At 60.9% G+C, this 24,486-nt stretch overlaps 7 protein-coding genes and 1 non-coding gene across 13 annotated transcripts; 3 read left to right on the top strand and 5 right to left on the bottom strand.

Moving 5' to 3' along the window:
* Positions 1 to 32: 32 nt before the first annotated feature.
* On the top strand, positions 33 to 3,989 carry htatsf1 (HIV-1 Tat specific factor 1). Its single transcript, XM_052048095.1, has 10 exons — positions 33 to 207; positions 1,039 to 1,197; positions 1,261 to 1,480; positions 1,708 to 1,755; positions 1,823 to 1,977; positions 2,403 to 2,566; positions 2,641 to 2,737; positions 2,867 to 2,956; positions 3,036 to 3,173; positions 3,277 to 3,989. The coding sequence occupies exons 2-10, from the start codon at positions 1,039 to 1,041 to the stop codon at positions 3,499 to 3,501; spliced, it is 1,296 nt and encodes a 431-aa protein (XP_051904055.1). The 5' UTR covers positions 33 to 207; the 3' UTR covers positions 3,502 to 3,989.
* A 9-nt stretch (positions 3,990 to 3,998) lies between these two features.
* Positions 3,999 to 6,917, bottom strand: tpst1l (tyrosylprotein sulfotransferase 1, like). The gene is made up of 6 exons (XM_052048096.1): positions 6,705 to 6,917; positions 5,354 to 5,875; positions 5,119 to 5,277; positions 4,797 to 5,050; positions 4,535 to 4,727; positions 3,999 to 4,364 (listed from the first exon to the last, which is right to left on the bottom strand). Exons 2-6 carry the CDS (start codon positions 5,759 to 5,761, stop codon positions 4,329 to 4,331), a joined length of 1,050 nt encoding a protein of 349 aa, XP_051904056.1. The 5' UTR covers positions 5,762 to 5,875; positions 6,705 to 6,917; the 3' UTR covers positions 3,999 to 4,328.
* Positions 6,918 to 7,716: 799 nt separating this feature from the next.
* On the bottom strand, positions 7,717 to 10,049 carry crcp (calcitonin gene-related peptide-receptor component protein). Of its 3 annotated transcripts, none has more exons than XM_052048099.1 (6): positions 9,995 to 10,049; positions 8,994 to 9,030; positions 8,759 to 8,857; positions 8,443 to 8,537; positions 8,315 to 8,372; positions 7,717 to 7,997 (listed from the first exon to the last, which is right to left on the bottom strand). In XM_052048099.1, the coding sequence occupies exons 2-6, from the start codon at positions 9,009 to 9,011 to the stop codon at positions 7,869 to 7,871; spliced, it is 399 nt and encodes a 132-aa protein (XP_051904059.1). In that variant the 5' UTR covers positions 9,012 to 9,030; positions 9,995 to 10,049; the 3' UTR covers positions 7,717 to 7,868. The 3 variants fall into 3 exon arrangements, with proteins under 3 accessions (XP_051904059.1, XP_051904058.1, XP_051904060.1); XM_052048098.1 differs by lacking the exon at positions 9,995 to 10,049 and adding an exon at positions 9,535 to 9,697; XM_052048100.1 differs by lacking the exon at positions 9,995 to 10,049 and adding an exon at positions 9,352 to 9,517.
* asl (argininosuccinate lyase) lies at positions 10,026 to 14,099 on the top strand. Of its 2 annotated transcripts, none has more exons than XM_052048094.1 (16): positions 10,026 to 10,172; positions 10,509 to 10,703; positions 11,160 to 11,243; positions 11,425 to 11,481; positions 11,558 to 11,655; positions 11,821 to 11,898; positions 11,987 to 12,064; positions 12,293 to 12,345; positions 12,442 to 12,504; positions 12,597 to 12,711; positions 12,791 to 12,875; positions 12,969 to 13,028; positions 13,324 to 13,407; positions 13,487 to 13,567; positions 13,652 to 13,758; positions 13,841 to 14,099. In XM_052048094.1, the coding sequence occupies exons 1-16, from the start codon at positions 10,161 to 10,163 to the stop codon at positions 14,001 to 14,003; spliced, it is 1,413 nt and encodes a 470-aa protein (XP_051904054.1). In that variant the 5' UTR covers positions 10,026 to 10,160; the 3' UTR covers positions 14,004 to 14,099. The 2 variants fall into 2 exon arrangements, with proteins under 2 accessions (XP_051904054.1, XP_051904053.1); XM_052048093.1 differs by having other exon boundaries at positions 10,161 to 10,271.
* A 127-nt stretch (positions 14,100 to 14,226) lies between these two features.
* Positions 14,227 to 16,807, bottom strand: ca4c (carbonic anhydrase IV c). 2 transcript variants are annotated; one of them, XM_052046413.1, is made up of 8 exons: positions 16,484 to 16,807; positions 15,696 to 15,743; positions 15,390 to 15,554; positions 15,158 to 15,303; positions 14,947 to 15,039; positions 14,808 to 14,874; positions 14,563 to 14,726; positions 14,227 to 14,491 (listed from the first exon to the last, which is right to left on the bottom strand). In XM_052046413.1, the coding sequence occupies exons 1-8, from the start codon at positions 16,539 to 16,541 to the stop codon at positions 14,318 to 14,320; spliced, it is 915 nt and encodes a 304-aa protein (XP_051902373.1). In that variant the 5' UTR covers positions 16,542 to 16,807; the 3' UTR covers positions 14,227 to 14,317. The 2 variants fall into 2 exon arrangements, with proteins under 2 accessions (XP_051902373.1, XP_051902372.1); XM_052046412.1 differs by lacking the exon at positions 16,484 to 16,807 and having other exon boundaries at positions 15,696 to 16,106.
* A 122-nt stretch (positions 16,808 to 16,929) lies between these two features.
* Positions 16,930 to 20,829, bottom strand: aldh3a2b (aldehyde dehydrogenase 3 family, member A2b). 2 transcript variants are annotated; one of them, XM_052046411.1, is made up of 11 exons: positions 20,681 to 20,827; positions 19,680 to 19,842; positions 19,098 to 19,329; positions 18,870 to 18,955; positions 18,584 to 18,792; positions 18,401 to 18,518; positions 18,193 to 18,334; positions 17,955 to 18,121; positions 17,739 to 17,838; positions 17,377 to 17,615; positions 16,930 to 17,288 (listed from the first exon to the last, which is right to left on the bottom strand). In XM_052046411.1, the coding sequence occupies exons 2-11, from the start codon at positions 19,839 to 19,841 to the stop codon at positions 17,268 to 17,270; spliced, it is 1,476 nt and encodes a 491-aa protein (XP_051902371.1). In that variant the 5' UTR covers position 19,842; positions 20,681 to 20,827; the 3' UTR covers positions 16,930 to 17,267. The 2 variants fall into 2 exon arrangements, with proteins under 2 accessions (XP_051902371.1, XP_051902370.1); XM_052046410.1 differs by having other exon boundaries at positions 18,193 to 18,518; positions 20,681 to 20,829.
* A 385-nt stretch (positions 20,830 to 21,214) lies between these two features.
* trnat-agu (transfer RNA threonine (anticodon AGU)) lies at positions 21,215 to 21,288 on the top strand. The gene has a single exon. It is a non-coding gene; the product is annotated as a tRNA-Thr (tRNA).
* Positions 21,278 to 24,232, bottom strand: LOC127587977 (vitronectin-like). Its single transcript, XM_052046459.1, has 8 exons — positions 23,922 to 24,232; positions 23,721 to 23,837; positions 23,354 to 23,644; positions 22,552 to 22,691; positions 22,313 to 22,469; positions 22,074 to 22,232; positions 21,682 to 21,999; positions 21,278 to 21,618 (listed from the first exon to the last, which is right to left on the bottom strand). The coding sequence occupies exons 1-8, from the start codon at positions 24,154 to 24,156 to the stop codon at positions 21,482 to 21,484; spliced, it is 1,554 nt and encodes a 517-aa protein (XP_051902419.1). The 5' UTR covers positions 24,157 to 24,232; the 3' UTR covers positions 21,278 to 21,481.
* Positions 24,233 to 24,486: the final 254 nt, after the last annotated feature.

The following is a 24,486-nucleotide window of genomic DNA, read 5'->3' as shown; positions in this document are numbered from 1 at the left end:
CATGCGCGGACGGACTGCCAGCCGGAAGTACTCGTTTTAAGCCTCACCGCGAGTCGAGCCTCCTGTCGAACGTTAGCGCGGCGCCTTTGTCCGCAAGAAGTTCCTACGAAAACACCGGCGTGCAAAAGAATGTCGGCGAGTTAGGGGCCCGTCGCGCCCACGTCTGCAGCTTTCCGTCGCCATTCGGACTCTCGACGCCGCGGAAAAGTAAGGCGAGCTCAGTGGTGCTAGCTTAGCATCGAGTGCGCGTGTGCGGGTCAAAATAGCAAACACCTCCGCGCACCAAAATAACTCCCAACGTTTGTGGGGCCGACTGCGCTTCACTCTCAATCCGCGCCCGCACACTCGACGTCTGTTGGTATGATTACAATCTGCGGTCAGGTAGTGACAGTAAAATGGGTTTGCGTGTGGCAAAACAAATCATCCCACAAATATGCACGCGGCTTACAATGAAAGGGCAGAAGCAAGGCTCGTGAAAAGAAGCCCTCCCGCGGTGCACGGAGGGGAAAAAAAGTCGCAAACAATGAAACGCTTAATAAACTCGAGTGAGGCTGATGCCCATTTCGATGACAAGGATGTTATTGCGGGCGGTCACACACATGGAGGCAGGCTGATTTCCACAACATTTGCAAAGGGGCGGCCCGGTGGGCGACTGCTTAGCGCCTCGGGCTCCCAGTGCAGAGGTGCAGGGTTCGATTCCGGCTCCGGCTTTCCTTCCAAAAACAGGTGGCAGGTGACTTGCACACCCTGTGATTGGCAACCAGTTGAGCGGCACCCTTGTGAGGAAAAGCGGCTCAGGATATGGATGGAAGGAAGGAAGGTCTACAGATGCTTTGAAAACCATCAACACTTTTGCCTTAACCTTATCGGTTTAGGTTTGTGCATTAAAAAAAAAATTGGCACTGTTCATTTGAAATAGCGTCTTCAGGAAAGGTGATAGAAAAGAAGCGATATTTGTCCATCCGATGCATGGACTCAGACAGATTGAAAGAAACGTCCGTGTGTTGCTGTTGATTGATGACGACGTGATGGGCGCAGATGAGTGGCGAGGCCAACAAAGAATTTGAAGAGCAGCTGCGCCTTCAGGAGCAGTACGGCAAGAGAAGCCAAGAAGCTTCGGATCCCTTCACCTACACGGACCCCCACGACGGCACCGTGTACGACTGGGACCACGACAAGAAGGCCTGGTTCCCCAAGGTACGGCCGCACCCCGGCGGAGTCGCGCCGCGTCCCCGTTGATCGCCTTGCAATTGCGCGCAGATCACGGAGGACTTCTTGGCGGCCTACCAGGCCAACTACGGCTTCGCTCAGGAAGGCGACGCGGCGGCGCAGCCGGTCGCCGCGGAAACCGAGAAGCGGCCGGCGGTCGGGGAGAAGACGGCGCGGGAGCCGGCGTCCGATCCGAGATCGGAGCGGCCGACGAGCGCGGCCGAGGCCGCGGACGGCAAGCGCAAAGGGGAGAAGAGGAAAGCGGATCCGGGTAAGGCACGTGGGCGGCGGCGGGATTTTGGACCGCTCGCCCTTGATCTTGAGTCAAAGAAGCGCGTGGAATGCAAAACGCTGCGGAGGCCTTGAATTCCTCCAGCCGAGTGCTCACAGGGAATGGCAACTAGCTTCGGCGCCGTCACGTTTGAATGGAGGCGCTCGCCACTAGCTTAGCTTAGCTTAGCGTGCGACCATGACGTTAAGCTCCGAGCTGTGTTTCAGGCTGGTTTGACATGGAGGACACCAAGAACACCAACGTCTACGTGTCCGGTGAGTAGCGTGCGTGCACGCGCTCGACTCCTTTCCATTGCTCTGACCGGCGGCGGCGCGCTTGCAGGCCTGCCCCCCGACACGAGCCCCGAAGAGTTTGTGGCGTTGATGTCCAAGTGCGGCATCGTCATGAGAGACCCCATCACTGAAGACTTCAAGGTCAAACTGTACAAGGACCAAGACGGCAACCTGAAAGGAGACGGCCTCTGCTGCTACCTCAAGGTTCCGCCCCCCCCCCCCCCCCTCCAATGGGGCTCTTTCTTTTGCTCACCGTGACCCTGCTAGCTTAGTGCTAATGCAAAGTCCGCGTCGCGGCGCGCCTTAACGTTTACGCAAATTGTTGCGCAAAACCCGTCTATTGGTGGTACAACACTCGCAGTCCTGCCATCTTGATCCTCAGGCATCGAATAACTATGAGCGCCGTACCGATGAGCTCAGAGTGGAGACAATGTCCATCATGCTAGGCGGGAGATACAGTTGCTTGCTGTCGAGCTGTTTTTGGTGGAAATGCATTTTGGGGGGGTCAGAGGATGAATTACTTTTTAGTTGTCCTCATTTCTACGTGTAACCGATTTTGTGTGCATGTAGATCTCCAATTTGCTTTCATTTGAACACACTGAGCTCAGGCCAAAGCGCTTTGCCTTCAGAGGGAGTCGGTGGAGTTGGCCGTGCGCCTCATGGACGAGTCGGAGGTCAGAGGCTACAAAGTGCACGTGGAGGCGGCTCGCTTCCAACTCAAAGGCCAATACGACGCCAGCAAGAAGAAGAAGAAGAACAAGGACTACCGCAAGAAGATGAAGCAGCAGCAAAAGTAGCCGCGCTAGCCGCCTGCGCCTGCGTGTGCGCCAGCCGCCTCGTGACGCTGACGCGTTTATGTCCGAGCAGACAGTTGGACTGGAGACCCCAAAAGCAGGGAGACGCCAGGAAGCGGCACGAGAAGGTCGTCATCATCAGGAACATGTTTCATCCCAGCGACTTTGAGGTACGCACGCAGCAAATGTGTGAATCCGCGCAAACGACGCACGCAAAGCCGTGCGGACGGACCGCTCGGTGGCATACAAAGACGCGCGACGCGCACCTCAAGTCAAATGTGGCGCGGGCGCTTGTTCAGGAGGACCCTCTGGTTTTGAACGAATACCGCGACGACCTGCGCTCGGAGTGCGAGAAGTTCGGCGAGGTCAAGAAGGTCATCCTGTTCGACGTGAGTGGCCGCCGCCGCCGTCGCCGCCGCCATCTTGCAACGGCCTGTTTGCATGACGGCCGCCGCTGTGGCCGGGCAGAGGCATCCGGACGGCGTGGCTTCGGTGGCCTTCAAGGAGCAGGAGCACGCCGACGCCTGCATCCTGTCCTTCCACGGACGCTGGTTCGGAGGTCGCCAGCTCAGCGCGCAGCTGTGGGACGGCGCCACCGACTATCAGGTAGGGGGGGCTCAAAGTGGACCCTTGCTTTCGACGCCTTCCTCTTGATTTTCTCAAGATGCCAAAATGAAGCCAATCTCTCTCTGGCGCCGCTCGCACGAAGGTGGAGGAGACGAGCCGCGAACGTGAAGAGCGCCTGAAAGGTTGGTCGTCCTTCCTTGAGGGGCCGCAGCCGGCGGGGGGGGCCGGCCCTCCGTCGCCGAGCGCCGCGCCGCCCGCGTCCCAGCCGCCGCCGCCGGAGCAGACGCCGGCGCAGGATGACGACGAGGACGCCAAGTCGACCGACAGCAGCCTGGCGGCGAGCGACGACGACGACGACGACGCTTGACCGACGAGACGCCGTTTTGTTTGGAGCGTTGCGCCGAGTCACTCCGAGTCCCGTTGCAACGACGTCAAACTCCTTTTCGTGGCCGTTACCGTTGACGGGCGACTCCGTAGTCTGATCGCGGACCTTTTTCTCTTCCGCTTCCACAACGGCTCGGCCAAGAAAAGGAAATGAAAAGAAAAAACTGCTTTTCGTTTGGAAGCGCCCCCCTCAAACCAATGCAGGTGCCTCCAGATGCTGACAAAACTCCAAATTTCACCATTCTTCTTTTTTAAACCTCTCAAAGGTGGAGGTGCGTCCTCTAATCTCCGATGTACGGGATGGATTTGGTGGAAACAAAAGCTTGTAGAACCGCTTCACTGGAGGAAAAATGGCATCCCTCCCCCCATTCCATAAGAAAGGGGAAGAAGACAGAGGGGGGCCACGCCGCCTTCAGACGCAGCGACCGAGGCCAACGCTCGGCTGGCAAATAAAGGAGGCGCTCCATCGTGTCATTTGTGTTTATTATTGACCAGTCGCTAAACCAACTGCAAGAATGAGAGAGAGAGACCACGTGACCGTTATTGACATGCGCGAGGGCGGGCGTCGCTCTTTCGTAATAACTTATTGAGAAAATGGTCTTTAAAAAAGTCCAGCGAGCGGTTCGTTCACATTGGCAGCGACGACGACGGCGGATGCCCCCGAGGAGAAGAAAAACCAAAAGGCAGAAAGACGGCGGCGAGGTGTGGCGGGCGGGCCGGCGGTGCGCCTTTAAAGTGCATCCGGGACGCGCGGCGTTTGCGTGTGGGGCGGAAGGCTCCGCAAAGTTCTGCCGCCTCCTTGTTTTTCCTCTAAGTGGCTCCGGAAGGTTCCGCCACCTTCCAAGGCTGGTGAGAGACAAGAACAAGAGGGAGGGGCTTTGAGCGCGCCGCGCTGTGAATTCCAAGACGATTTCAATGACAAACGATGGCCAGTAGATGGCAGCCAATCAGCGGCCCAGTTTGTCAGTACGGGCGAGGGGGGAAAGCTGCCAACACGTCGGGCCTTCTATACATACCAGCGGCGGGTTGGAGAGCGGCGGCGCACGGGCGTAGTCGGGCGGGTTGGCGCGCGGGTCGTATCCCAGGCGCGCCAGCATGGGCGCCACCTCGGCCATGCGCTCCACCACGTCGTCGGGGATGTGGCCCACCCACTTGGCCAGCGCCTCCGTGTTCACCGGCTTCACCACCTGGTCCGTGGAGCGCTCCACCCTGCGGAAAAAACCATGGCGTCGGAACGGCTTTCGGACGCCGACACCCTCCCCCGTCGGAGGGACTGACTTGGAGAGCGAGACGCCGCCGGCCTTGCCGATGAGCTCCTCGTGGTGCAGGACGGCCGGGTCCCAGGGCAGCTCCAGGAAGCGCAGCAGCTGGCGCATCTGGCGCTCGGGGCGCAGCACCAGGTGCTCGTAGCGCACGGGCAGGCAGCGCTCGGGGCCCGCCGCCACGCACTGGTTGAACATGGTCTCCACCGCGTTGCTCCACTTGCTCAGGCAGTCGCGCGGGTTGTTCAGGTCGAAGCCCGAGATGGTCACCTGCGCTCACGACGGCGAGGCCGTCATAACGGCGCACCCCCCCGTCGGCTCCGCGCGCCGCCACTTACCTTGCGCGAGATGACCGAGTGGATGGAGGCGCGGCCGTCTCGCACCATCAACACAAACTTGCTCTTGGGGAAGATGTGGGCCAAGTACGTCAGCGACTTCAAGGCAAAAGGATCTTTGTTGCACAGACGAGGCGCCGGCTCGCCGTGGCCCACGATCACCTGACGCACACACACGAGCGCAACGTTGAACGGACGGCTGCTTTGCCGGCGATTCGGGCCACGGCGATGACGTCACCTCGAGCAGGAAGGCGCGCACGGCCGAGTCGAGGACCTGGTCGGTGACGCCGGCCTCGTCCAGGCGCACGCGCTCCTTGGCGGAGCGGCTCCAGGAGGCACGCATGGTGAGCAGTCGCGGGATGACGCGGGTCTCCTCCCCGCAGCGGACGGCCTTGTGCGCGTCCAGCATGACCCGCATCAGGGTGGTGCCGCTGCGAGGGAAGCCGCCGATGAAGATGAGGGGCGCGTCCTCGGGAAGACGCTCGGCCAGCGAGGCGTTGGCATTGGCCGAGCCGCGGCGGAGCTCCGCCCAGCGGGAGCGCCGGCTCCCGGGGGGGCAGTCCAGCCCGCTCAGGCCCAGGTAGAGCAGGGAGGCGGAGCAGAGGAGCGCGCAGCCCAGCAGGACGTTGGAGCGGCTCACTCGCATGCTTGACCGAGCCGTGGGGGGGGAGGGGGTCGCGCTGGAAGGTTCCGGGCCTCAGGGGAGGGCGGGGGCGCTTCCCGCCGGGCCCGCGGGCCAGCTGGCGTCCATCGCGTCCACCTGAAACAACAAAACGGGGACTTTGCGTCACGCCGGAGCCTCCCGCGGGCCGTTCCGGAGAAGCGGCCGTCCGAGGCTCCTGGGGGAACGGAAGCGGATCGGACTCATTGCGCATCGACCGCAAACTTCCTCGTTCGCACGTTCCGCGCTTCCGCTTTTTTCAAAGGACAACAAGGCGCCACTTGTGCGCTCGCTGGATCGGAAGCCGCAACGCTTGTTAACCGCCGCCGAGCAAAGAAGAGCATCTCGAGAGGGCGAGTCGCTCTGACGGCACTCCCGACGGGTGCCCGCATGTGGGCGGGTCGCTTTCACGCGCCTCCGTCGACTGCGGTTCGCCAACGATACGCCGCCCTCGGTGTCACGCGTCGGTTCTTCTGACATCCACGCGCAACCTTGTCGTTTCTTGGGCGACCGAAATGACGGTTGCCAGTGAGCTCGGGGACGCGCAAAACCACTGACGCGGCCATCGGACACAACGCGGGATGATGATGATGTTGACGCGGTTCTGCTCCAATACGAGAGAACGTCGGTTCCGCGACGCGACGTTGAGCAGCTTGACGAGCAGCGCCATCAACAGGTCAATTTGCTCCAAGCTGTCTCGCGCAAGAGTCCGCCCAGGCCTGGCGGCGGTCGGCGACACATCTGGCCGGGCGCCCTCACCGACCTCCTCGCGGTGAGGCGAGGCGAGCCCGGCCCGAAAACCCGACGAACCGAGCCGAATGAAACGAGCCAAGGCGGACGCCGAGCGAGCTAGCTCGCTAGCCGCCCGGGGCCGCTCCGAGGCGTCGTGAGCTCCGCGGAAGGACGCGTTCGGATGGGCTCGACTCACCCGAGCCTCCCGCCGACCGAGCACAAGCGTTGCGAAGCTCTCAGCTTTGGCGCTGCGGCGGAAATGCCGTCGCCATCGAGTCGCTCACCAAGAAGCGGCGACAAATTCAAGTTTCCGATCGCCGCCGACGATGCTGGGGACCGCTCTCGAGTCTCGAGTGCGCACTCGCGAGGCGACAATTCGCGAGAAGGGGTTGGGGGGGGGGCGGCAGGAAAAGAAAAAAAACCGCCCGCCCCACTTCTGAAAGCTCGGCGCTGATTGGGTTAGCGCATATTTGAAGCCTCCACATTGGTGGAGTTCTTCAATTGCAATTCCGCCGTAGTCCAACTCCGCCCCCTCCTCCACTTCCGCACTCGAGCCCAAAAAGATTTCAGCTCGTGTTGTTTACGTCCTACTCTTCGCTTACAGCTCACCGGGGACGTTTCCCGAGACTAAAGCTAACCTCGTCAAGCTATTCACTTGACACTTCGTTGTGAAAAAAAAAAACATTTTTGGCAACGTGACGAAACGTCCAACGTGGCTAACGTAAAAAAAGGAACGTCGCTTCAATCGTCATTACGTCTGTTTCCGTCGGAAAAAAAATCGCCAATATGGTTTCAGAGGTTGAAGTGGGCATTCGGAGAGTGGGCCGCAACCATTTTGATGATTTCATGGCAGCTTTGAACGTGATTTGTGGACGCACATGTGCGCACTTGGCATGAGTCAGACTCAATAATGCGCGTCAATAAATAATAAATGATTGATTTGTGCGGCGGATGGCCAAACAGTCACACGGGAAGTGATGTCATTGATGGGGAGTATTAATCCCCCCCCCCCCTATTTGCCACATCAGATGGCCTGCCGTTGTCAAAGCAAACATTTGCAGCGAAACGCACTGCGAACTTGGCCACACGTCCTGTGCTGTCCTTCGTTTCCAGCCATCGGCTACGAACGACCTGATTTGCAACAATGAAAGCCACGCGTTTGTCCAGGCACTTCCCGCCTCCAACTCTCACTCATCATTCTTTCAAAATAAAGGGCTGGAAATTCCTCTTATTGTATCCGCTTCTTCAAGAAAAAAAAAAAGATATTGACATTGATGCTGCAGCTCTTTGCGAGAGAAAGAAAATGTCTGTTTTCAAGTCCGTTTTCTGAAGCGCTCCCGCCCAGTTGAGGCGCCGGCGCTCAGGCCGCCCCCCCGTCGCCGCCCGTCGCCTCTTCCTGCTCCGGATCCCCGGGAAGAACTTCTGAGATGGTCCGGATGAGCTCCTCGATCTGCTCCTCGGACAGCCGCTCCTCGCTCTCCTCCACCATCTTGGGTGCAAACACGCACGCACGCAGTTAGCATGGCGCACATCGTCAAGCTTGCTTTCATTCGACAACCGAGATGAGCGCCGCAAATTGATCTCTTTTCGTTTGGTCATTGATCTCGTTTGACGGGCGTCGCGTTCAAAGATGCAGCAAATCGACCAAATGAAAGGAGAGATTCTCCGCTCACCGGAAAAACTAAACGCAAGCTTGAATCTGGCTTTTTTTTTTTTGGTTCTAAGATCCTCAGCCGGAGGATGCGGCCAATTTAGCGCATGAGCTTCAGTGGAGGAGAATCTCCCGACGACGGCCGAAAGACTCACCAGCTGCATCTCCACGGCGGTCTGCGGTCGGTGGTTGAGCAGCTGCAGCTTCTCGGCCCTGGCGACAGGCCAAACGTCAACGGAAGCAGCGTCTCATCTTTTGCGTGCCGACAAATCGACTGACTGACTTTGTGAGTTTGTGCCGCATCATGGCCACGAGGAAGGCGTCGACCATCTCGGGACGCTGGCGGCCGCACGGCGTCTTGGACAGGTACTTGAGCGTCTGCGTTGCAGCGGGACACGCGCGTCGTAAGGCGCACGTCACCTCGTGCAATTACTCTTTGCGTGCGCCAAAGTCTGTTTTCATCGCTCCCGGTTCTACCCACGACTGACCATAAAACCAATATTTTTACTTTTACTCATTTCAGAGCCTTGCCTTCTTGAACTTCAGGAGCCGAATCGTGTGTCGCGGAGAGAAGGTGAAGAAGGAAGCGAGCCGCTCACCTCATACGTGATGGTGTTGAGATTCTGCTGCCCGGTGCCGTGTTTGCCCTTGCCGCTGCCCTTCTTCTCTTCCTTCAAGTCAGTCAGCAGCTGGAACACCTGACAAACGAGGAGACGCTGCCCGCATTTCAACTTCTCCTTCCCACAAACAGTTTTAGCGTACGCACAAATCCATTCCATCTGTTCATGATTGAACACAAGACGAGAAAAGACCAATTGGAGCATATCGCCTCACCTCATAGTTGCTGAGCATGGCTGCGTTTGCGTTTTTCCTAAGAAGAAAACGTCCGAAGGTCACTCACGGAAGACAATTCCAATGAAGTCGGCTGACATTGTGTTGAACCTCAATAAAAGCACAATACGATGATTTGCAAATCCTGTTCAACCTATATTCAATGCAACGCGCGACAAAGACATTTCATTTTAAAACTGACCGACAGGATTGCTTTGAGCAAATAATCATCAACTTTGAATGTTACGGCCGCAACAGGTTGAGCTTGTATATTTACGTCCATAACGTACTAAACTGAGCCGGGTGTTTGTTTTTGTTTTTAAATCTGGTTTCAGTGATGTTGAAACAGGAAGCATCGCACTACATAAAACGTCCGGTCATCTTGATGTCAGTCGTTCGATCGAAAGGGTAAAGTGAAGCAATGTAAGCTTTAATCTTCAACATTGACGCTCACGAATAAACGAAATGTGGCCGGTGCTCATTTAAGAAGGAAAGTGGCCAAAAGCCACGTAAGAAATATTCTCGGTAAAGTAATAGGACTTACACTTCCATGTTGGCAGGCGCAAAAGAATCCGTGCGAAACAAGAACTCGGACGTTTCTTCGTTCCGCGGTACCAAAACAACCCGCTTTGGTAAACACAAACAAATAATCTAAAATAAAACTTGGTGTCACACAAAACTCTAGTTCTATTTTCTACTACAGGAAATAAGTGAATGTATTTATTTTCTCGCGTTTTCTTTGGGGGGGGCGGGTGGTGACGATCTATCAAGATGCATTTTGCCCACCACGCCAGCAGGTGGTGCCATCAGGCTGCAGGCAGGCTAACGACGACGTCACTTTCGCGGCTCACGGAATTCTAGTACTGTAGTGGACAGACAAGTCTGTATCTGCTCGAACGTCTTCCTCAAATTCGGCCACCGAAGACCTTCTCTTTTAACGAAAACTTGTCAAATTCAGCTAGCTTCATTTTCAAAACGAGCAACGCGGGTTGTCGGAGTCTCACAGCAGCTGTCGGCAGTCAAGACGGACGGATTTTTTCGCCCCCGCCCCCGCACACACGTTTGAACTTCGTTTTCCACTTTGGAACGAGTCGAACCGGTCGCGCCGCGACTCATTTCGTAGCTTCTTCCGTCAACACCAAAAACAAGAGACCGCGTCGTTCCCTCCAGATGGCAGCCGAGGTAAGGAACTCCTCGAACGTTGTCGCTTTCCACGTGAAGGCACAAGGTTGCCTGGAACCGTTTTGGGGTTTTCGGAGCAGAGCAGGTGGACCTCGTTTTGTGCGGACATGTTAACCGCGGACGCGTGGCCGCTCTCTGTAATGTCATTGTTCTCATTTTCCGCCTTCACGCGAATCAACTTGGTCAAAAAGTACACAAGTAAATCATCTACGGAGTCAAGCACCACATGTTCTATCCAATCATAAGACCTTGTGCATCCCAAAAACCGGATTTAGCAGTCCGACACCACTGAAGTGTAACCATCAATCTTTTTTTTGCATCGCCTGTGTTTGTGAGGGGGCCAAACTGTGGGGGGGTCGCTTTACGGGCGCCACCGACCCGGTGATGGAGCGCTTCAACGCGTCGGTGGCGTACGACCAGAGGATGTGGGACGCTGACCTGAGGGGCAGCAAAGCCTATGCCAAGGCCCTGCGTCAGGCTGAGCTGCTCGGCGCCGACGAGACGGATGGCATCCTGCGAGGGTTGGACCAGGTACGCGCGCGCGCGCATTCCGTCACGGTCCGCTGGAATTGAACGGCTGCGGTGGCGGCACATTCCTGCGCATTGTGCCAAACGAGAGAAACCTGCGACTCGCGCATTCGGCCACAAGCGAAAGGTCGCGGGGCCTCCGGGGAACAAACGCACACGCCAACGTGAGCCGCGACATTCTCCGTCCATTTTCCCACCTGCACTTCCTCCGATCGGGTCATCGAGACCGGACGCCGGCCCGGTTGCCAGTCAATGTCACAGAGCGGAGGGACGAACGCACATTCCTACCGGTGCGCGGCTCGTTGGCGTCCGGTGAAGTTTGGAAAAGGCGTCAAAGCGGGCCCGCCTCGCACGGGGAGGCCGGAGCCGAGCTCGGGACCCGCAACCCTCCAAGCGCAAGACAAACGTGTGAGGCGCCTGAAAATGAACGTGATGAAGATGCGGCTGCTGTGTTTGCAGATCGGCGAGGAGTGGAGCCGAGGCGCCTTTGTGCTCAAAGACGGCGACGAAGACATCCACGCCGCCAACGAGCGCAGACTCAAGGTCAGTCGGCGCCATTTGTTCCCAAAAAAAAAAAAAAAAACCCAATCTGCGATCAATATTTGATATCCGTTCACCAGAGAAAACGGCCGGGAATTTTAGAAAAGCTCATGAGAAGAATGAATTGCTCTTTTGTCGCCACGGTGATGATGATGATGATGATGATGATGATGTGCGTGCGCAGGAGTTGATCGGGCCAGCGGCGGGGAAGCTGCACACGGGCAGGAGCAGGAACGACCAGGTGGGGGCGCCGCGCCCGCAGGGGCCGCCTTGCGTGACTTGGCCGCGGGCGACGTTGACGCGCATTTGCCGCACAGGTGGTGACCGACATGCGTCTGTGGCTGCGCGACGGCATCGCCGCGCTGAAGGACCACGCCCTCCTCCTCATCTCGGCCTTGGTGGAGCGCGCCGCCGCGTAAGATGCCGCACGCGTGTGCCATGGCTTTGGTCAAAGGCTTTGCCGCCGCCGCCCGCGTCCTTCCCTGAAAAGTCCACTGCGGATCCCCGTGTCCACGGCCGCAACTGCTCGGTCCGCCGCGACCGCTCGGTCCGCCGCCTAAGTGGTGGTTCCTGTGCTCAGGGAGATGGACGTCCTGTTTCCCGGCTACACCCACATGCAGCGAGCTCAGCCCATCAGGTGGAGCCACTGGATCCTGAGGTGAGCGCAGACGCAGGCGAGAAGGAAGCCGAGCCTTGTCTAACGGGCCCCCCCCGTGTTCATCGTCATCTCTGGCGCGGACGGGAAGTCACGCCGTGGCTTTGCGGCGGGACGTGGAGCGGCTGCAGGAGATCGGCAAGCGCGTCAACGTCTTGCCTCTGGGCAGGTAAGTTGCTGCCATACCACACCCCCCCCCCCAAAAAAAGGAATCCACGTTTCACCATTTCTGGGATTTTCGCCGATTGCGATGGACCTGCCGACAGAGTGCGCGGCCGAGTCTCGCTCGCCATGGCGGCGACACGTTCCCTCCCCCCCCCATCTCAACATTTGCGAGCGGGTCAAACGACGATGGTGTCCCGCGCAAGCTAACCGGCGGCCTTCCTGTGGTTTTCAGCGGCGCCATCGCCGGAACGCCGTTCGCCATCGACAGGGAGCTCCTGAGGAAAGGTGCAAACATTGGCGATGGGGCGCCCCCCCGGCATCCGCCACACTCTTGTAAATCTGGCGACCGGGCGGCCGAAAATTTTGCCGTGTCGTTGACAGAGCTGCGCTTCGACGAGATCAGCTTGAACAGCATGGACGCCACCGGCCAGCGAGACTTTGTGGGTACGTAGGTTTGCCGTCGGCCCGCCGTCGGGCCGGCGTCGGCCGTCCCTCTGAGCCGCTGATGGATTTTGCCCGCGCCCGCCCGGCGTCAGCCGAGTTCCTGTTCTGGGCCTCGCTGTGCGCCACTCATCTCAGCAAGATGGCCGAGGACCTGCTGCTGTACAGCACCAAAGAGTTCTCCTTCGTCACGCTCGCCGACGCCTACAGGTCAGCCGCGCCCAGCCGCCGCGGGGGAAAGGCTTGGGAAATAACCGGGGGGGAGGGGGGTCTCCTTTGCGCGGCACAGCACGGGCAGTAGCCTGATGCCGCAGAAGAAGAACGCCGACAGCCTGGAGCTGATCAGGAGCAAGGCGGGGCGCATCTTTGGCCGCGTAAGATCGAAGCTCGTCCTTCAGCTCACGGCTTGGACGACGGGGCACGCGGGCCAGACCCCCCAAAAATCTTTCTTTTTCTTTCTTTTTCAGTGCGCGGGCTTCATGATGACGCTGAAAGGCCTCCCCAGCTGCTACAACAAAGACCTGCAGGTGCCCCCTCCCTTCCCGTCTCTCGCTTGCTCCCTTTGCGCCAATCCTCAATTTCAAGCTTGATTCGTGAGCGAAAGACTTGAGAGTGGGCTTGGATTGATTTTTTTTTTTTTTTGCTTGAGAATGTGCCGCTGCCGCCGTCTTTCTTTTTGCCATCTCATTGCTTGAAGACCACCTCGTAGGTCTCACACTTCCTGTTGAGGTCGGTGAGCCAATCACCTTCGAGACGGGCGTCCCGCAGGGCTTCTCTTTCTTTCATATCAAGCCGTGTTCCCTGTGGCGCGTCTCCCCGCAGGAGGACAAGGAAGCCATGTTTGACGCCTACGACTCCATCCTGGCCGTCCTGCAAGTCGCCGCCGGCGTCGTCTCCACGCTGAAGGCGAGCGCACGGCGAGACGCCTCGGCCCGGCGCCGCGGGCGGGGGTGCTCACGGCTCCTTTTGGCCTTTGAATTTTCAGATCGACGCCGGCGCCATGGAGGCGGCGCTCAGTCCTGACATGCTGGCCACCGACCTGGCCTACTACCTCGTGAGGAAGGGGGTGAGCCCGATCGCCCGCGCCAGTCGCCCGATGTGGCCGGCGGGCGTCATCCAAGCGAGCGCGCTTTGCGTTTTGTGCCTCCAGGTGGCATTCAGGGAGGCTCACGCCCTGGCGGGCAAAGCGGTGTTGGCGGCCGAGTCCAAAAAGGTGCCCCTGGACCAGTTGACGGCCGAGGACCTGAACGCCATCAGGTGACGGGGCGGCCGACGGGCCGGCGGGCTGGCTCGCGTTTCTGTGATGTGGAATGTTGATTTTGTGGGCGCGCGCGCTCAGCCCGCTGTTGGCAGGTGACGCGGCGTCGGTGTGGAACTACGCGTCCAGCGTGGAGCAGTACGCCGCCGCCGGCGGCACGGCCGAGAGCAGCGTGCGCGCTCAGCTGCGGCACCTGCGCGCCTGGATGGCAAACGTAAGACCGGCGCCTCCGCCATCGCCTTGATCGAGCAAAGTCGTGGCGCCGGGGAAGGCGTTTCGCTTGTCATCCGGCCGGCCGGCAATCGATCGGACAAATAAATGCAAGACCAGATTATTGGGATTTATTGAGACTAACGTGTCTATTACAAGCGTGCCGAAAGAAATGGAAATGAATTGCAAAAGCAAAAGCCCTGGATGGCATTTGGGAGGGGCTTGAGCGGGCACCCCTTTGGAATTTGGAGTCGGGAGCAAGCTTGTTTGCGTCGCCGGAGTTCGCAGACGATGCCGCCGGCGAAGCCGCAGCAGTCGAGGTCGCCCCGCGCCCGCGCGTCGGCCTGCTTAACGGAGGAGCGCGGCCAGGACGAGCCAGAAGGCGGCGCGGCGGGCGGGCGTGACGGCGCCGGCCGAGTTGGAGCGGTACACCACGCGGCCGTCCAGCGGCTGCGTGGGTCTGAAGATGTCCGTCATGGGCTGGCCCGTCCAGAAGCGGCACTGCCGCGCGATGGCGTCCAGCTGCCGAGGAGCACGTACGCGGTCAGCGCGCGTCCCCGCCCGCCCGCCCGCCCGCGTCCGGCCCCGCCTACCTGCCGAGCGCTGACGGGCAGCGTCTTGAGGAAGACGGTCCACGCCACCGCCTGTTCGCATCCCGGCGTCGTCATGGAGCCCACGTAGCGGTAGTAGCCCCGCAGCTCCCTCGATGGCGGCAGCATGTCGCTCAGTCTGAAGTCGGACATGAGCGCCGTGGAGCCTGCTCGGGACGCCAGCTGAGGTCGGCACGCGCCGGAAAGACGGGAACCCCCCCCCCCCCCCCCCGGGCCCAGCTCCCTACCGTTGTGCCGCACTCGTCCCAGAGCCGCTATGACGGCGTCCAGGTGCGGATGGTCCTCGGCGGCTTCCTGTCGGCACAAGTGCAGGTCAGCCGCGCGCCGAGGCGCTCGTGGCGGCGCTCGCCGGCTGGCTGGCGCTACCTCAAAGAGAAAGGCCAGCAGGGCGATTCCCGCCATGTCGTGTTGCGCCTCGCTCAGGGATCCGTACGGCTCCTTGACGTGCACCACGTGAAGCTGCGGGCACGGTACAAAGATGAGCAAGCGGGCGGCGCACGAGTGCCGGAGGGAGGTCAAAAGGTCGGCGGACGCGGCTCGCTATTTTGCGGGAGGCGGTCGGGGGTGCGCCGGCCACCTCCATGGGGAATCTCTCGCCGTCCACGGTGTGTTCCGATCCGGGCCTTCCGCCAGCCCCCCAGTGGAAGTGGAACTGGGCGGCCCGGTAGTGACCCTGCAGAGCGCCTCCGCTCAGACGCACCGACTGGGGCAGGTGGAAGTGAGCTGAGCAAAAGAAAAAAGAAGCGGAAGCAGAGCAGTGATTGGCGGAGCATTTGGCGTCACGTCTTTTGATTTCGTGAGGCGAATACCCGAATGTCCTTTGTTCTCCACGGTGACGTTGATCCGGTCGCCGTGACCGATGAACTCCAGGGGGGGCAGCGCCGCGTCCACGTGAGCTTTGCCGCTGACGATGTTGATGGGCGACTGGCGCAGTCCGCCGCAGCGAGGGAAGGCCGAAGACCACCCGCTCGGGTCTGCCGCCAAAAAACCCCGGCGGGGCGGCTCAGTCTCGTCGGCGGGGCGCCGTTTCCTTCCAAGTTGAACTTTGACCCCTTGCAATCTGAATCGGGCGTGGACCTAATCGAGTGTCAGGCAGCCCCGTGGCGTCATCTTACCTTTGCACGTGGCGTCGCAGGAGTACTGCTTCTCGTAACACCAGATGCCTGCACACACACACACACATTCCTGCACTTGTGGCACAGTGAGGACTGAGTAAAAAGGCCTACAAAGCGAGGACCACCCTTTCTGCTTGACAAAGAAATGAAAAAGACACATTTCTAGACACAGGAGGGCGCCCTTAGGCAATACATTCCTTTAGATTAAATAAAACACCAAAGGTTAAGAAAAAGTTTTTAACTAGATAAGTGAGGACCGGGCACTGGCCATGAATACACACACACACCCCGTGTTGATCTTTGGGACGACTATTTCAGTGGGCCGAGACATCGCGTGCCCCCGGGAGGGCTGCAATTGATGATTTCCGTCATCTGTGGATTATTTTTTAAAAAGTCCTTGTTCGTCCTTGTCTTGTCCCCTGGACGTCTCCCCCCCCCCCCCTCCACTTCTCATCCCGCTTGCGTCTTTTCACAGCTTGAATGAATGCTCATTGTTCAATTCTTGATTCCCTCACACGCACGCGCACACCTGTGGCACTCAACTCACGCACGCCAGGACGAATGTGTGTGTGTGTGTTCTCCTCCTGCTGGCCATCGGTCATACTGCAGAGGAAATCTTTGTTCTCCCGCTTTGGTCCATTTGAAGGCTCGCAAGTATCGGGACACGCGGGATCACCCGAATCGCACGCTGGCCCACCCGTCTCAACGCCAAAGACCAAGCCGAAGCGCCCGCTCGGGCGAAAGCTTGAAATGCGAAAGCGGGCCCGCTGCGGTCAAAGGTGTCCTACCTGCGCACGGCGAGAGGAGAGGAGCGAGTGCCAGCAAGGCCCACGGGAGAAGCTTCATGGCGGACTTCGACGCGGGCGACGGGTGACGGCGACTCTTCTAACGACGCGGCTTTGCCGGTCCTGCCCGCGGCGCTTGTGGGCGGAGCCGGGTGGATCCGGGCGGATCCGCCCATCTCGCCTGCGCCGGCCGGGGTGAGTACACTGCCGTCTTTGTCTGCTTTGAACGTGCGAGCGCTTTCTTCTCGTCGACGTGGTCACGTCACGACCCGGTGCCGTGAAATGCGAGCGGCATGAGAAGGGACCAAAAAGCAGACGCGACGGGGAGACGGACCAGACCGGGGGGGGGGGGGGGCTTCCGCGCGCTGACACTCGACCGCTCGTGAGATCTCGCGGCCGAGGCCTCGGTCGTCCTCGTCCCGTCGCAAACAAAGCGGCTCGGAGCCAGGGGGGGAACCGATGCCTTTATTCCGACGCTCGTATGCAGATGAAGCGCTCATTTGTCATTGACGATGCAAACGCAACGCCGACCCGCGCGGGGTGCGCGCTAGCGTCGGCCGATTCTGAAATGGAGGAGGACAAAGAAGAGAGCGACCTCGGGTCGTGAAATGAGACGGACCGGCGCGCCGGCATAAAAGCGTCTTTTAAAAAAGGGGCCGGGGGGGTCCTGGCGTTTCCTGGCACGGCCAACGAGTCCGCTTGTCGGAAAGCAAATCAAAATGACGCGGCGACGGCGAAATGCAAAACGCTCCGTTTTGCGTCGGACGCGCGGTCGTCAGCGCTCAAGCTAGTGCAGCAGCTGGTACTTCTGCAAAAGAGCAAAGGTCAAGTGTCAAACTTGAACGGGCCGTTGCGCTGGGGGCGGGGGGGGGGGGCTCCTTTCCTTTCCTTCTCACCTGGATGACGACGGCGGCCAGCAGGGCGGCGGCGGCCAGCAGCAGCAGGCGCCCGATCAGGCCCACGTTGAAGTTGTTGAGCACAAAGAAGCGCGCCCAGCCCAGCTTGCCGGCCGTGTGCGGAGGGTAGCGCATGTTGTTCATGGCCTCCATCTTGAGCGTCTTGACCAGGCACGCTCGCAGGTGACTCAGGCGGTCGAAGGTGTGCTTGCCGTGGTAGCAGCCCATGCCGCTGTTGCCTGCGGGGGCCGCGGGACGTCAAAAGGCCGGCGCGCTCAAAGGCCGAGACCGCGCGGAGGGTGCGCGCCAGGGCCGAGGTTTGACCCAAATGACGAAATAGTCGGGCGTGCACGTGCGCTTACCGACACCCCCGAAAGGCAGCGAGCTAACGGAGTAGTGCACCAGGCAGTCGTTGGCCAAAAGTCCCCCGCTGGACGTCTCCTCCCTCATTTTCTGGATGACCTTCAGCCGTCAGATGAGCAAACGCGTCAGAGAGGCACAGTTCACGTCCGCCGTCTGCCCCCCCCCCCCCCCGTCCCGAAACGGCCGCATTTTGCCGCGCTCGGTCCGGGCGCTACCTTGGCGTCATGGGAGAAGACGTAGAGGGCCAGCGGCTTGTCGCGCTCGTTGATGAAGCGGATGGCTTCGTCCAGGCCGTCCACCGTCAGGATGGGCAGCAGGGGCCCGAAGATCTCCTCCTGCATCACCTTGGCGTCGGGCCTGACGTCCCGCAGCACCGTGGGAGCTGAAGGGGCAGAAGCGGCGTTGAGCCCCCGCTCGCTCGGTCGGGGGCGGGGGGGTCCGAAGGCGCCTCACCTATGAAACAGTCTTCCTCGTCGTTGTCTCCGCCCACGGCGATGTCGCTGTCCCACATCATGGACAGGATCCTCCTGAAGTGGCGCCGGTTGATGATGCGGCCGTAGTCCGGGCACGTCTTGGGGTCGTCCGTGTAGAACTCCTGCCGGGAAAAATTGCACGCGCGACTGGAGTCCCAAATCCCAATCCCAAGGCGTCCGGGCGCTACCTTGATGGCTTTGTGGAGCTCCTGGATGAGGCGCTGCTGCGCGGCCGGCTGGCACAGGACGTAGTCGGGCGCGATGCAGGTCTGGCCGCAGTTGGTGAACTTGCCCCACACCACGCGTCTGTGGAGGGGGGGGGGACCCGCCGTTACCGCGGCCCAGACGGCCGGCGCTCGGCTGCGGGCTACCTGCAGGCGACGGCGAGGTCGCAGTCGCCGTCGATGTAGCAGGGGCTTTTGCCGCCCAACTCCAGCGTGACGGGCGTCAGGTGCTGGGCGGCCGCCGCCATGATCAGCTTCCCCACGGCGCCGCTTCCCGTGTAGAAGATGTGGTCGAACCTTTGGCGCAGCAGCTCCTGCGTCTCGGCCACGCCGCCCGACACCACCGGGTAGAGCTCCTGCGCGCCACGCACGCCATCCAAAAGGTGGGCTCCGGTCCGCTCCTCGGCCGCTCGCATCCGCCGGCGCGCCTTACCGTGTCCAGGTAGAGCGGCAGCAGCTCCTCCATCAACTTGGCCGTGTGCACGCAAACCTCGGACGGCTTGATGACGGCGGCGTTGCCTGCCGGACGACAGCCCGGTGAGCTGAGCGAAGCCCCGTCGCGCCGCCGAGTGGCAACCCCAAGACGACGGGCATGCGGGCGCTTTGCATTACAATGACGCTTTGGGTGGGGGGGGGGGGGGGGTGCGACCGAGGCGCGTACCGGCGGCGATGGCGCCGATGAGCGGCTGCAGGGTGACGGCCCACGGGTAGTTCCAGGCCCCGATGATCAGGACCACGCCCAGGGGCTCGGCCTGGACGTAGACGGCGTCCGACACGGTCAGCAGGTTCTTCTCCGCCGGCCGCGGCGCCGCCCACTCCTTCAGCTTGCGGACGGCCAGGGCGATCTCCTCCTCCAGGCCCAGCGTCTCGTACATCTGGACCACCACCTCGCTCTGAGGCACAAAAGCGCCGTCAAAGAGGCCGCCATCTCCAAGTTGAGAAATCCCGCCGCCTTCTATTTCCGGGCCCAAGGCGGAGACGGCCCGGACGGCCCGGAACTGCTTTGATCAGACTTTTCGAAAGGGATTGGTGCCGAGTGCTGAGCCGGCGCCGTTAACGCTTGTCCGCAATTGCATTTTGCCACCAACGGAGGGCGCCGGCGTCATCCGGGGGCAAATAAGCCACGGCCCACTCGTGAGGGACAACGTGAGCAATAGACGACGCTTCCAGATTCGTGGATGACCTTTTGGGTTTTTGTGCGGGTGTTTTGTGACGGCGAGCGCGGGCGACTGCGTTTGTCCACCTTGCGGAGGTCCTTCTTCATGGCGCCGGCGATGTCGCCGCGGCACTCGGTCAGGAGGCGCTGGAGGTTCTTCAGCTGCCGGACGCGGTGCTCCAGGCACCTGGAGCGGCCCGTCCGGAAGGCCCGCCTGGCGCCCGCCACCGCCTGCTGCTCGCGAGACATCCTGCCGCACATGCCGGGAGGCCCCCGTTAGCCGGCTCGGGACAACCCGATGCCACTACTTGCAAGTCTTCTCAGAAAGCCACGGAACTGAACCGCGGGACCGGCCGGGTCGGGAACCCCCCCCCCCGCTCGTGCCCGTCGCCGCACGGAACCTTTGGACGCTTTGGCAGCGTGGACTTGGAAAGTCCAAGGGGCCGATTGGCGAGTGGCCAATGCGTGAGCGAGTGCGCTGGCAATCATTGACTAAGAGTCCACACAAGAGGACATTTGAAAACATCAGTTGATGATTTTCAGAGTGAAAGGTCGCCCAAAACCATTTTGGAGAGAAAGGAATGGAAAGTTGTTGCTTGTTTGTTTTCCCCTCCCCCTTCCAGAACCAAGGAACCGATTGATTTGTCGAGCGCCTGAGTCCGTTTTTTTTGGGGGGGGGGGGGGGGCAGGCCAGTCCTCGCTCGCTCGCTCCACATCGGCCAAGTTTGGAGGCCAACGCCTTCCGATTGGCACCCGACGATGAGCGACGTCGCCGCTCGTCCTGCGAGGCGCCCGTGCGCGCGCACGGGCGTCACGTAAACAGGCTCGAGCGCGCCGCCGAGGTCACGCGGACTCGAGGAGGCTGCTCGCCGACAGAGAAAAACAAAAACAACATTTAAGAAAAACTCAACGAAACGAAAGGCGCGAATCTTCCAATTTCAGGCGTCACGCAAATGCGAGCGGGCGGTTGCACTTTTTCGACCGCTTTCGGTTCGGGACGAAAAGTAGTCCCCGCGGCGAAGCGGAAGCGGAGCAGGAAGACGCGTCGCGTCGCGTCCCGTCGCGTCGTCGTCGCGCGGCGGGCTCACCTCGTACACTTGGGCCGCTGTGCGGGGCTGCGCGTTTGTCTTGAACGGCGCGACCAGTCGGACGAGCGGTCGGAATCGGACGGACTGGATCCGTAGCGGTCTCGACTTTGACCGACAGCCCCGCTATGCCCGCCTCCTCGCGGGCGTGGCCTCGGCGGTGACGAGGACGGGCCTCTCGGGTTCGTCCAATAAGATTTCGACGGGATGATCGACGGGCCTTTTTCCTCGCGAGGCCGGACGACGGCACAGGCGCAGTGGCGCGGGCCGACGTCGCTCAATATGACGTCATCCAAGAGCGCTTTTGCCCTCCCTGGCCCCGTCGGACTGGTTGCAAAGACGAGAACGAATCCTCTCTATCCAAAGGAAGAAATGTTCGCAACCGATTTTAGGGGGTGGGGGTGGGGTGGGGGTGTGTTGTGTTTCCGCCACAGGAATCCGATCAAAGAATTGCTTCAAACGGAAGATTGACAGAAGTCGGGCGCGCTTTTGTGTGACGAAGCCCCCGTGGCGCGCCGCTGGACTTTGAGCAGACCCGGCGCCGTGGCTTAGTTGGTTAAAGCGCCTGTCTAGTAAACAGGAGATCCTGGGTTCGAATCCCAGCGGTGCCTTTTCGTCCGCTTTTGTCGCGCGCGCGCACACAGCAGGCGGAGGACGTCGGGCGGTGCGATTGAGTTTATTTCAATAGCTCGGACGACGTCGGTCCAGCAGGGGGCGCGCCGAATGCGGAAGTCAGGCGCCGTTCGTCCGGATGATGCGGCCCGTCGATCGGCTGAAGCGTTCGACGCCGTTCGCTGCGCCTTTTCATCTCCTCTCGACGCGCGGGGCGTCAGGAGCGTCTTCCCGCGGGCAACCCAGCCAGTACTCGGCGATGGAGCGCGGGTAAGGCGGCGCGGCCGGCGCCACGCGTTTGCTGCGCAGGTCCACCCGGTAGTAGCCATCTGCGGGCAGACGGGCGGCGCGTCACATGGGCCTCCCGGGGCGCCGGCGGCGGGGCCACAAACCTCTCTTGAAGAAGTAGACGTATTGAACGGGCGTTTGCCCTCGCGGCGGCGGCGGCGCCGCCACGGCGACCTCCTCTTGCGACGTTTCGCCGTCGTCGAACAAGTCGCTCCAGAAGTCGTCGAACGGCGCTTGGCGACTTTGCCTGCGTCGGGACTTCCGCCGCCTGTGCTGGTTTCGCCTCCGGGCGAACGGCGGCGACTTTGGCGGCGCGGGCTCGGGGCTGAGGAAGACGCGCCCCGCCATGGCCGCATCCACCGGGGGGACGAGGCCCGCCCAGTCGCGGCCGATGAGGTGCGGCCCCGGCGACCGGCGGCCGCCTGAGGACCCGGAAGAGGGTAAGGGCGAGGGAGGGGTCGGCCGGCGCCGGCGCCGCGCGGCGCGCGAGTCTGACCTGCGGCCCCAAAGAGCGTGGCGAAAAGGTCGTCCAGACTTTGGTCACAAAAGAGGTCGGTGTAGCGCGAGAACAAGAGCGACGGCGAAGAGCGACTCATGCGGACGCAGTCGCCGTGGCCGGGCTGGTTGACGAACTCGTACACGTGATAGCGATCGCCTGCCGACGGGGACACGCGTGAAGAGCGCGCGGCTCCTCGCGGGCGGGCGGGCGGGCGGGCGGGCGGGCGCGCCGCCTACCTTTGAAGAAGTAGGCCTTCTCCCTTTGCCGGTGATTGGGCGCCGGCACGGCGAAGGCGGCGTGCAGGTCGTCGGGGATGCCGCGGAAGCCCTCGGCGATGTCCCGGGGGAAGCCCTCGTCCAAGACGTCGCCGTCAAAGCGCCAGTACTTCCTTCCCTTGAGGGGACGGCAGGCCGGCTCGGTTGCGCCGTCGGCCAAATGGCGGCAGGGGGGGGGGGGGGGCGGCGGCTCGGCTCACCTGGAAGATGTACGACTTGCCCTGGCAGTTGATGCGGGTGAAGGCGGCGTCCACGGGCCCCGTCACGCCCCACACGTCGGCGATCCGTTTGGGGTAGCCGGGCAGCACGGCCTTGTCGTCCAGCTCGAAGAAATAATGGCCTGCGGGGGGGGGGGGGGGGGGGGGATTTGCTACATTGTTTTTCGTAGTCTCGGCTTGGTTTTCGCTTTTTGCCGTTCCTTTTGGCCCTCGTTTCGACCGGCGCTTTATGTTGTGTAAGAAACCTTTTGGTTGTCAGGATTTGGTCTGGGACCAGCAGGTGGCACTGTCGGGCTCCCCCTGCAGTTGCACACCTGTTGCTCATGACGTCATTATGAGTTGTACAAGAGAACTCCCAGCCCGAGCACTCGGTGGCGGCTCATTCTTTGCTCTCGGCTACCGTCGTGTTTGTTTGTTGCCGTTTAGCGCTGTCCTATTGGTTGCGGAACTTTGATTTTGTTCTTGGGACTTTGTTTTGGATTTAGTTTTCTGTTTGAACGCAATTCATCAAATCCAACCTGCTCACGCCTGCTCTTTGGGGGTCCACCGCCACCTTTTGCACATTGGCGACGGGGTCCTTGCCCGGAGTCATCCAAAACACGATTTGCTTCGTCCGAACGGTAACGGCCGCCAACTCGGCTCACCGCGAGGAGGGAGGGCGCCGTTGGGCCAACGCCGTTGGCAAACACCGGCTCCCTTCCGCTACTCCCCGCCTCGCTTCGCCGCAGGGATGCCACTTGACATTTCGGTCAAAGCCCGACGGGGGGTGGGAGGGGGGGCGCACCTCTGAAGGCGTACACAGATCCGTTCTTCAGCTGCAGGAAGGCGTCGAAGGGCCGCGCGCTGCAGACGTCCGCGTCTCGGTCGGCAGGCGGCGCCGCGGGGGGAGGTTCGGGCCGCTCGGAGGTGAGCGGCGGCGCGCTGGAGGAGAACGGCGGCGGCGCGCCGGAGGAGAACGGCGGCGGCGCGCCGGAGGAGAACGGCGGCGGCGGCGCGCTTGGGCCCAACACGTGGACCGGCGTCTCCGACGTGTTCCGGTCCTCTTGGGCTTCTTCAAAGGTGTCACCGCGCGCCGCTGACGGACACGGGAGAGAAACGCACGTGAGCGTTTGCCGCCCGACGCTCGAAGGATGCGTGTCAAGGTCGCTCACTCTTCTTGGGACACAGTCGGTCAAAGTCGGGACAGCAGCTTCCGTAGTAAAGGCACATGGAATCGCACTGGCACTTCCTCAGCGGCTCGAAGGACCCGCAGCGGCCGGCGCACGTCTCTGCGCATCGTCCATCCACGCGTTTCAAATGCGCGCCGTGACTTTTCTTGGATTGTGGACGTGCGGGTGTGAGAGTTGACTTACCGTCTGCGGCCGAGGTCAGCTTTGTGGTCATCGTCATCATCGTTGCGATGATGAAGATGCGCGGCGTCTTCATGGCGCCGACGAAACGGGAACAAAGTTGCCGCCAAAGGTTGACAAGCGACAAAACGAGTTTCGAGGAGAGGAAGCGACGAGCGAGCGGTCGCAGTCCGAGTTGAGAGTGGTCGCGGGGCGCCGAGGACGAGCGGGCTGACCGCCGCGCGCCGCGCCGTCCCATTGGTCCGCCCGCCGCCTCCAAAACGCCAAAGGTCAAGTTTGCTTTTGCTGCGTTAACGAGCGCACGCGCGCCATTGATTTGAAGAGCAGACTCTGACCTTGATCACGTTGCCATGAAAAACAACAAGCGTGCTTTTGTGCGTCTCACCTTTGTGTTTGTGTGTTTTGGATTTGAGTGAAAGAGCGCGCTGGCAAAAACACCACGACGCCAACGCGAGTGTCGAGAACAACGGCGTTGGCCACTCGGAGGATTTTGTCGATGACTCTGATGATGAGGGGAGGGCGCGGCCGCGAAGAGGATGCGGCCTGTTGCTCCGGCTCCGCCCCCAAG

This window comes from Hippocampus zosterae, chromosome 16 (genome assembly GCF_025434085.1).
Source record: "Hippocampus zosterae strain Florida chromosome 16, ASM2543408v3, whole genome shotgun sequence".
Classification (NCBI taxonomy): Eukaryota; Metazoa; Chordata; class Actinopteri; order Syngnathiformes; family Syngnathidae; genus Hippocampus; species Hippocampus zosterae.
Note: the sequence above shows the minus strand (reverse complement) of the source record. Positions and strands in the feature narration are given on the sequence as shown.